This window comes from Penaeus vannamei, chromosome 41 (genome assembly GCF_042767895.1).
Source record: "Penaeus vannamei isolate JL-2024 chromosome 41, ASM4276789v1, whole genome shotgun sequence".
NCBI lineage: Eukaryota > Metazoa > Arthropoda > Malacostraca > Decapoda > Penaeidae > Penaeus > Penaeus vannamei.
Window position 1 is genome coordinate 25,342,236 of NC_091589.1, and position 10,000 is coordinate 25,352,235.

The window sequence follows — 10,000 nt, forward strand, 5'->3', positions numbered from 1 at the left end:
CACCTAGTCACATAAACTTAGATTGAATAACATTTGTGACATGGATTTAGGTCGGTTGATTGGTCAGGACGCGTTGTATGATTAATACTGGAATTAGAATTTCTGTAGATTTTTTTTTTTTTTAGTTTAGTCCTTTATTTACCACCCTGGCTAACAGCACAGGCGTGGGCAAGCTGTGGTACATTTGATGCATGGTCAAAGCATTATATAATAGTATTACAGTGTAAATCTAGATCATAAAATTATTACGGTCTAAAACATATCATTTAAAAGAAAAGAACAATCAGTAATTTATGTAATTTATCTACTCATCTATCAAGCCGGCATACGGCTTGGGCGTGGAAAGGCAATGTAACATTTGATATGTGGTCATGTGATACTACATTCCAAATTTAGGATACAACATAATTATATCTTCCAAGACATCAGATGATATGAAGTAGTTACATTGTTCTCCATACCTCATGCTAGGTGGTCTGAAAGGCTGTATTACGTGGCACTCTGAGATATAATGTACAAGTGTTCGCTTATATTCTTCATTGCATAATTTACACTTAGTTTCTTCAACATTACAGGCTGTACTGACCTGCCAGTACAATCTATATCCCAGCCTGATTCTTGCGGTCACAATATCACACTGTCTTGTTCTTGTTTTGTATAAACCGTAGATGAATACATCTTGCATAAACCGGTCATAGTGCTTTATGCTACAGCTTTCAGGCCGTTGAGAATTAATAAAGTCAGACAAGTCCTCTTTGAAGGAAGTTTTAATTATGTGTGAAATCCTAGCAAGAGGTACTCCAAGATCTATATCCACACTTTGCTTGTCACATGCTGATTTTGCTAGGCGGTCAGCGTGATCATGCCTGGGGATTCCAACATGCTATGGTATCCACACAAAACGTATATCATGGCCTCGTTCTTTTGCACGATACACATTTACCCTTATGTCATTTGCAATATTTCCTGTACCTTTGTCTAGTGTGTTCAGCGCCTGGAGAGCACTCTGTGAGTAGCAGAAAATTACCCCTGAAAGGACGCATTGTATGATTGTTACTGGGATTAGAATTTCCGTAGATTTTACCGGAAGATGGGTTGGAATCCCGTAGGGTTTTGTTTTGTTTAGACCTTTATTTAGCACCCTGGGGCCGGATTTACTAAACTCTCTCGTAAACGCAGTTTCTCGTAATAGTTACGAGAACTATCAACGATTTCTCAACTAGCGACGTTACGACCCAGTTTCAAACGCCAGACAACGAGAGCGCAGGGGTCTCGTTACCGTCACGTCCGTATTTTCTATCCTAGGTGTCGTAGGGCTTCATTTCCTAAAAGAACGGCTCGATCGACCAATCAGCGTTGACTCGGAAAAAAATCGACCAATCACAGAGCGTTATCTGCTGAACTGATGCAACACTAATGAGTTTTACTTAAAACAGTTTCTATTTCACCACCTGGTGAATCATCATCACCTTTTATTGATCATTAACACCTTTATAAATAGTCTTATAAATTCTGATACATACATACATATATATATATATATATATATATATATATATATATATATATATATATATATATATATATATATATATATATATATATATAGCTATGGCTATATCCATCTCTCTCTCTCTCTCCCTCTCTCTCTCTTATATTTATATATATATATATATATTTATATATATATATATATATATATATATATATATATATATATATATATATATAAAATATACATATATATATATAATATATATATGTAATGTATATAATATATATATATGTAATATATATATATGTAATATATATATATATATAATATATATATATATATATATATATATATATATATTCATAAACATACATTTGTATGTATATGTATGTATGTATATACATTATACATACAAACATTCACATATACATATCTATCCCCATCCTCCCCCATACCTTATCTGCTCTACGAGAAGGAGGGGGACAGTGAGACAGGAGGAGCGGGGGAGAGAGGGACAGATTCGCTTACCTCAAGAAAACGTGCGCGATTATAAAAGATTTCGAACGAGTGGTCAACCATCTCTCTATCTATTTCCGTTCTCGAGATATTTTCTTTCTAAATTTGTCGTACCTCTGTATGTATGAATGTATATACGTCCCAATTAAGATCGGGTGGGACCCCCCTTGTATCTCGGCTTCTCTTGGGCCGATTCCAATGAAACTGGATACTCTTGAACATTGGCCCGCCTAGGTTCAGAACCCAAAGTTTGATGTTCCTACCTCGTCCTTTTTTTCTAGAATCCTCAAAACGCGCTACTTGGCATAAACGTGTATCTGCACTGGCCGCGGCTTCACATGGAAGTTCTTGAATCTGACTTTTCGTAGGTTTTTGCTCTATGACTATTGTTTGGGAGTCGGTATGAGTAAATTTGAGTTGATTTGAGTTGATTGGGTGAATTTCAATGGGAAGGGGAGGAGGTTTGGGTTATAGGTCGCCGGGGTTATATATCGCAACTGTAAACAGACAATACGTGTAAATAGTTACCAGGGTAATGTCCGTGACACAAAATTTTAAGTGCTGGTGGATTTATGTACTTTGTGCTCCATGTGCTCACTATACATAATTTAAAAAAAAGAAAGGTCCTGTCTCGTTTCCATCTTGAAGAGGATTGTTAACATTGTATCAACTCTCTTGAGACAAATGAGAGATGCAAGCGGTGGTTGGATATGTGAAAGAGAAAAAGAGATAGAGCGAGAGAGAGAGAGAGAGGGGGGCGAGATAGAGGTAGGGAAGGGGGAGGGAGATATAGAGAGAGAGGTAGGATAAGTGAGAAAGACACGGAGAAAGAAAAGGTGAGAAGGGGGAGGAAAGAGAGAGATTCCTGTCTTGTATATTGTGTATTGTGTGAAATGAGGTGTTCAATAGTTTCTCGCAATGCATTCATCAGCCAATCAGCGTTTATCACGAGCAATGACGTCATCAGCCAAACTCCAAACGCTTTGGACTTTCGTGTTCTACCAAACACTGTTATAGTTGTTTGCAGTGTGGAATAAAACTAAAACAACCAAATCAATTCACAAATTTAATATTTCCTGATATGGAAAATCCAGAAACAGAAATAAGGGCAAAGAAAGGAAACTTGGCCAAACTAAAGAAAACATGGAAGACAGGAATGAAAACATCCAATTCCAGCTCCTCGTCTACACCGTGCCTTCGAGAGTGTACTCCTGGCCCGGGCTTTGGCTTCTGACAACCTTTCCAATGGGTGGATTAACCAGCCGTCGGACAGACACCTCCGGTCGAGGTCGAAATCCAGTCAAGGTATTCTGATGAGAAGGAAACAGAACCGTTTATTAGAATTTCCTATAAATATTAATCATTATTGAAAATATTAGCCATTATTGGAAGGAAAGGATCTCTTCATTTCAAGTGAAATTATTTTATGCCTTATTGAGAACTTAACCAGTTCCAAAAGAATTGAACACTAACGTGTAACTCTGGCGTAGACTCCGGGCCTATCAGGTCGAGCACAGCCATAACCCCACGACACAACTCCCACCAGCTTCCACTTGCCGTTTTCTTCCACCACCATTGGTCCACCAGAGTCTCCCTGTAACATTCACATATAATGGGTAAAATATACAGGAATGAATGCCACGTATCCAAAAGACAAGTTAAAATTGTAACTTTAAAGGTAAGAATGACGAAGGGACACACCTGGCAGGAGTCCTTGCCTCCCTCAGGAATGCCTGCGCAGATCATGTTGTCAGTGATGCGTCCTCCGTACTTGGTATTGCATTCGGTGTTTGTCATGGTGGGCACTGTTACTTCGAACAAGGTGCCCGATGTGGATCCTCCTGTTAAATGCATTGTATGAGTCAACGTTGGAAGATTTTTGTTATCATTCTCTGATATAAAACAAAACTTTAAAAGGCTTATCACGAATATGAGTACCCACCCTCCTGTTGAGCTCCCCATCCTGTGATTGTGGCATCCACACTATCATACATTTCACCAGCAGTTGGAAGGCAGACAGGGGCGATTTTGTTGTCAGATGGGAACTGGATCTCTGTCTTGAGTCTGATGAGGGCAATGTCGTTGTCCAGTGTGTTGGAATCATAGGACGGATGATTCATAATCTGTTGGAAAGGATATGTATTGCAAATGTTTAGTTGTTTTTTTTTTTAATATGTTTAGAAAAATCATGACAAATCGATTCAGTTTTTCCAATGTTCTGCGATGAAGTGAAGACATTAAACTTACTTCAGCAATCTGCATCCACTGAGAATTGGCTTCGCTTGCCGAGTACAGGTTGTGGTCTCCCACCAGCACATAATCCGAGGTGGTCATGCTGCAATAATAATAGGGAATAGAGAAGTGGATTTGAGAGAATAAGATTTTTTTTTTTTTTTTTTTTTTTTAGTTAAATAGGATCTTACCCTACTTACCCTACTGCACAGTGAGCTGCAGTGACGACCCATTGGCTGGAGATGATAGAACCGCCACAGAAGTGATAGTATCCACTGCCGTCGACAAGAGAAACCATCCAGGGATATTCGTTCACCTCCGTCTCTACTCCACCAACAATGCGGTTGGCACGGTTGACTTGCCCACATCCAGCTGTGGGAATAAGAAGAAACTCGCAACACCATTTCATGGAAGGTAAGACAGCTTGAAAATGAATGGAGTGCTGGATACTTCATAGCTTGTCCATCCATCATCATTTCATTATTGAGTAACAGGTTTTCTGTTCGCTCATCAATGCCGAAGCCTATGTAAATGTTTTGTTTGATCTTTTTTAGTATGGTATTTTGTAGATTATTGCAGATCTTGATATTTTTACTTACGGCAGTCAGAATTGGGTTCAGAAGTAGGGGCAGGCGTGGGGGCATTTGTCGGAGCAGGTGCGTTCCCATCGACACAGACTCCAGTTGTTGTGTCAGAAATCCATTGCAAATATTCTGGTGAAAAACGAGTTTTCATTATCTGATTGTGGGCACAAGGGATAAGGAAAAATATACAAAAATATTACTAGTAAGAGAAAAAAAAATTTGACTGCGATTGCTTTCTTCCTGTGGTGCCAAAGGGCTTAAGGAAAACATTTATGGATCGCAAACTGTCGGTATTAGACAGTCAACATGCGAGTGTTTCTTACAGGGAAAACTTGAGTAGTGTGTGTTTCACATTTGGATATACATAGATATATATCTCATGAGACAGCTGAGTTACTGAACTGCAGAAATTGATTCAGTGGCAAAGTATAATATACCCACGTGTAACTCTGGCATAGACTCCGGGCCTATCAGGTCGAGCACAGCCATAACCCCACGACACAACTCCCACCAGCTTCCACTTGCCGTTTTCTTCCACCACCATTGGTCCACCAGAGTCTCCCTGTAATATTAACATATATTGTCGAAAATATATCTATCAAAAAAGACGTTGAAATTGTATCTTTAAAAGATAAGAATGACGAAGGAACACACCTGGCAGGAGTCCTTGCCTCCCTCAGGAATGCCTGCGCAGATCATGTTGTCAGTGATGCTTCCTCCGTACTTGGTATTGCATTCGGTGTTTGTCATGGTGGGCACTGTTACCTCGAACAAGGGGCCTGATGTGGATCCTCCTGTTAAATGCATTGTATGAGTCAACATTGGAAGATTTTTGTTATCATTCTCTGATATAAAACAAAACTTTAAAAGGCTTATCACGAATATGAGTACCCACCCTCCTGTTGAGCTCCCCATCCTGTGATTGTGGCATCCACACTATCATACATTTCACCAGCAGTTGGAAGGCAGACAGGGGCGATTTTGTTGTCAGATAGGAACTGGATCTCTGTCTTGAGTCTGATGAGGGCAATGTCGTTGTCCAGTGTGTTGGAATCATAGGACGGATGATTCACAATCTGTTGCAAAGGATATTACAATTGTTTAGTTGTTTGATCTTGAAAATATAGGTCGAGAAGAATAATGACAAAACGATTCAGTTTTTCCAATGTTCTATGAGGAAGTGAGGACATTAAACTTACTTCAGCAATCTGCATCCACTGAGAATTGGCTTCGCTTCCGGAGTACAGGTTGTGGTCTCCCACCAGCACATAATCCGAGGTGGTCATGCTGCAATAATAATAGGGAGTAGAGAAGTGGATTTGAGACAATAAGAGGATTATATATATATATATATATATATATATATATATATATATATATATATATATATATATATTCTTTTTTTATTAGTAGTAGTAGTAGTAACTACTTACCCTACTGCACAGTGAGCTGCAGTGACGACCCATTGGCTGGAGATAATAGAACCGCCACAGAAGTGATAGTATCCACTGCCGTCGACAAGAGAAACCATCCAGGGATATTCGTTCACCTCCGTCTCTACTCCACCAACAATGCGGTTGGCACGGTTGACTTGTCCACATCCAGCTGTGGGAATACGTGATTATCTTTACAACAACAAACTCACATAACCATATTCACAAAAGACAGCTTGAAAATGGTGCTGTAAACTTCGGAGATTGTCCAGTCATCATCAACTTTCATCCATTAATTTGCTTAGTGTCTAATGATTCTCTAATCCATCAACACTAGACTGTTGCGTCGCTCCCAATTACAACAAATGTCTCTATGTAGTCTTTATTTGATTTTCTAGCTTTTTTTATAGATCAACACAGATTTTATTTTTACGTACGGCAGTCAGAAGTAGGAGCAGGCGTGGGTGCAGTAGTAGGGGCAGGCGTCGGGGCATTTGTAGGAGCAGGTGTGTTCCCATCGACACAGACTCCGGTTGTTGTGTCAGAAATCCATTGCAAATATTCTGATGAAAAAGCAAGTGTTCATTAACTGATTGTAGATATAAGGAATAATGAAAAGTATATCGAAATATTTCTAGTAAGAGCACAATTTTTTGAATGAGATAGCTTTCTTCCTGTGGTGCCAGAGGGCCTAAGAAAAACATTTATGGATCGCAAAATGTCGGTCATAGACAATCAACATGCGAGTGTTTCTTACAGGAAAAACCTAAGTGGTACATTCTTCCTTCTAAGGAAAGCTTGAGGTGTGCATCTTTCACATTAGGATCTTTGATATACATAGATATACATCTCATGAAAGTTATTGAATTGAAGGAATTGATTCAGTGGCATAGTATAATATACCCACGTGTAACTCTGGCATAGACTCCGGGCCTATCAGGTCGAGCACAGCCATAACCCCACGACACAACTCCCACCAGCTTCCACTTGCCGTTTTCTTCCACCACCATTGGTCCACCAGAGTCTCCCTGTAATATTCACATATACTGTGTGAAATATGTCATATTGTGTGAAATATATCAAAGGGAATGTCATATATCAAAAACGACAAGTTAAAATTGTATCCTTAAAAGCAAGAATGGAGAACATACCTGGCAGGAGTCCTTGCCTCCCTCAGGAATGCCTGCGCAGATCATGTTGTCAGTGATACGTCCTCCGTACTTGGTATTGCATTCGGTGTTTGTCATGGTGGGCACTGTTACTTCGAACAAGGTGCCCGATGTGGATCCTCCTGTTAAATGTATTGTATGAGCCAATGCAGACATTCTCTTTCCCTAAAATATAAAACAAATATTTTTACAAAACTTGTTACTATTATCAGTACCCACCCTCCTGTTGAGCTCCCCATCCTGTGATTGTGGCATCCACACTATCATACATTTCACCAGCAGTTGGAAGGCAGACAGGGGCGATTTTGTTGTCAGATGGGAACTGGATCTCTGTCTTGAGTCTGATGAGGGCAATGTCGTTGTCCAGTGTGTTGGAATCATAGGACGGATGATTCACAATCTGTTACAAAGGTTATTACAATTGTTTAGCTGTCTGATCGTGAAAATATAGGTCGAGAAAAATAAGGACAAATCGATTCAGTTTTTCCAATATTCTATGAGGAAGCGAGGACATTAAACTTACTTCAGCAATCTGCATCCACTGAGAATTGGCTTCGCTTGCGGAGTACAGGTTGTGGTCTCCCACCAGCACATAATCCGAGGTGGTCATGCTGCAATAATAATAGGGAATAGAGAAGTGCATTTGAGACAATAAGGGATTTTTTTTCTTCTTTTTTTACTTCAATAGGATCTACTTACCCTACTGCACAGTGAGCTGCGGTGACGACCCATTGGCTGGAGATGATAGAACCGCCACAGAAGTGGTAGTATCCACTGCCGTCGACAAGAGAAACCATCCAGGGATATTCGTTCACCTCCGTCTCTACTCCACCAACAATGCGGTTGGCACGGTTGACTTGTCCACATCCAGCTGTGGGAATAAAGTGATTGAGGAAACTCGCAAAACCAGTTCATAGAAAATGGAGTACTGGACACTTCAAAGTTTGTCCACCCGTCATCAACTTCCTTATTGTCTGCAGGTTTTCTGTTATTTCATCAATGCTGAAGACTCTTTTTAATATTATGATACCTTGAAGATTACTACAGATTTTGTTATCTTTACTTACGGCAATCAGTATTAGGATCAGAAGTTGGGGCAGGCGTGGGTGCAGTAGTAGGGGCAGGCGTCGGGGCAGTTGTAGGGGCAGTCGTCGGGGCATTTGTAGGAGCAGGTGTGTTCCCATCGACACAGACTCCGGTTGTTGAGTCAGAAATCCATTGCAAATATTCTGATGGAAAATAGTCATCATTATCTCATTGTACGTACAAAGAATGATGAAAAACGTATTAGAATATTACTGACAAGAACTCAGCTTCTAACATTCTCTTCATATATGGTATCCAGTCTAATTATAGAAAGTCTGACCAAATTTTCTGAATGCAATGCATTCATTATAAACGCAAGTGCATAAGTCTATAACTGCAACCCGAAACATAATCAAAGAATCCTCAACGCAGTGGTTACATTTTAGCTGAGCCCGTCATACATGGACACTGGAGCGGCATTGAGGTTGGCATGTTTCCTTGATCAAAAATATTAAGCAATCTTCACCAAACAGACTTTTGCTTATATTATACGACATCCCCACCAGATTTTTTTTTTTTTTTTTTTTTTTTTTATAACCGACTTTCAGCTTCTTATAACTTAAGAGAAACATTGGTGGTATTGCAAGATATCAGTCATAGACAGCAAAAATGTTAAAGTATCCCTTACAGGCCTAAGCTGAGAGGTACATTTCATCTTCCAGGAGATGCATTAGTTGTATAAAAATCTCGTAAGATAGTTGTTTTTTACTACAGGAACTGATTCAATGGCTAACCACAAATTACTCACGTGTAACTCTGGCATAGACTCCGGGCCTATCAGGTCGAGCACAGCCATAACCCCACGACACAACTCCCACCAGCTTCCACTTGCCGTTTTCTTCCACCACCATTGGTCCACCAGAGTCTCCCTGTAATATTCACATATACTGTGTGAAATATATCGAAAGGAATGTCATATATCAAAAAAGAAGTTGAAATTGTATCTTTAAAAGGTAAGAATGACGAAGGAACACACCTGGCAGGAGTCCTTGCCTCCCTCAGGAATGCCTGCGCAGATCATGTTGTCAGTGATGCTTCCTCCGTACTTGGTATTGCATTCGGTGTTTGTCATGGTGGGCACTGTTACCTCGAACAAGGTGCCCGATGTGGATCCTCCTGTTAAATGCATTGTATGAGTCAACGTTGGAAGATTTTTGTTATCATTCTCTGATATAAAACAAAACTTTAAAAGGCTTATCACGAATATCAGTACCCACCCTCCTGTTGAGCTCCCCATCCTGTGATTGTGGCATCCACACTATCATACATTTCACCAGCAGTTGGAAGGCAGACAGGGGCGATTTTGTTGTCAGATGGGAACTGGATCTCTGTCTTGAGTCTGATGAGGGCAATGTCGTTGTCTAGTGTGTTGGAATCATAGGACGGATGATTCACAATCTGTTGCAAAGGATATTACAATTGTTTAGTTGTTTGATCTTGAAAATATAGGTCGAGAAGAATAATGATAAAACGATTCAGTTTTTC

At 39.9% G+C, this 10,000-nt stretch overlaps 2 protein-coding genes across 2 annotated transcripts in view; both read right to left on the reverse strand.

The window, feature by feature from the left end:
- Positions 1–10,000, reverse strand: part of LOC113810655 (ovochymase-2-like) — a 23,719-nt gene that overhangs the window by 11,404 nt on the left and 2,315 nt on the right. The window lies entirely within an intron of this gene.
- The window catches only part of LOC113817482 (transmembrane protease serine 9-like), a 7,992-nt gene continuing 1,056 nt past the window's right edge, over positions 3,065–10,000 (reverse strand). Inside the window, exons 6-27 of the mRNA XM_070118157.1 lie at positions 9,733–9,913; positions 9,492–9,631; positions 9,264–9,384; positions 8,497–8,658; positions 8,129–8,300; positions 7,953–8,040; positions 7,649–7,829; positions 7,412–7,551; positions 7,168–7,288; positions 6,698–6,823; positions 6,261–6,432; positions 6,027–6,114; positions 5,723–5,903; positions 5,482–5,621; positions 5,269–5,389; positions 4,843–4,956; positions 4,444–4,615; positions 4,259–4,346; positions 3,954–4,134; positions 3,713–3,852; positions 3,485–3,605; positions 3,065–3,321 (exon numbers count right to left, since the gene is read on the reverse strand). Coding sequence (XP_069974258.1) covers positions 3,266–3,321; positions 3,485–3,605; positions 3,713–3,852; positions 3,954–4,134; positions 4,259–4,346; positions 4,444–4,615; positions 4,843–4,956; positions 5,269–5,389; positions 5,482–5,621; positions 5,723–5,903; positions 6,027–6,114; positions 6,261–6,432; positions 6,698–6,823; positions 7,168–7,288; positions 7,412–7,551; positions 7,649–7,829; positions 7,953–8,040; positions 8,129–8,300; positions 8,497–8,658; positions 9,264–9,384; positions 9,492–9,631; positions 9,733–9,913 — 3,006 coding nt within the window. The 3' untranslated portion in view covers positions 3,065–3,265. The remainder of the gene's footprint in view (positions 3,322–3,484; positions 3,606–3,712; positions 3,853–3,953; positions 4,135–4,258; positions 4,347–4,443; positions 4,616–4,842; positions 4,957–5,268; positions 5,390–5,481; positions 5,622–5,722; positions 5,904–6,026; positions 6,115–6,260; positions 6,433–6,697; positions 6,824–7,167; positions 7,289–7,411; positions 7,552–7,648; positions 7,830–7,952; positions 8,041–8,128; positions 8,301–8,496; positions 8,659–9,263; positions 9,385–9,491; positions 9,632–9,732; positions 9,914–10,000) is intronic.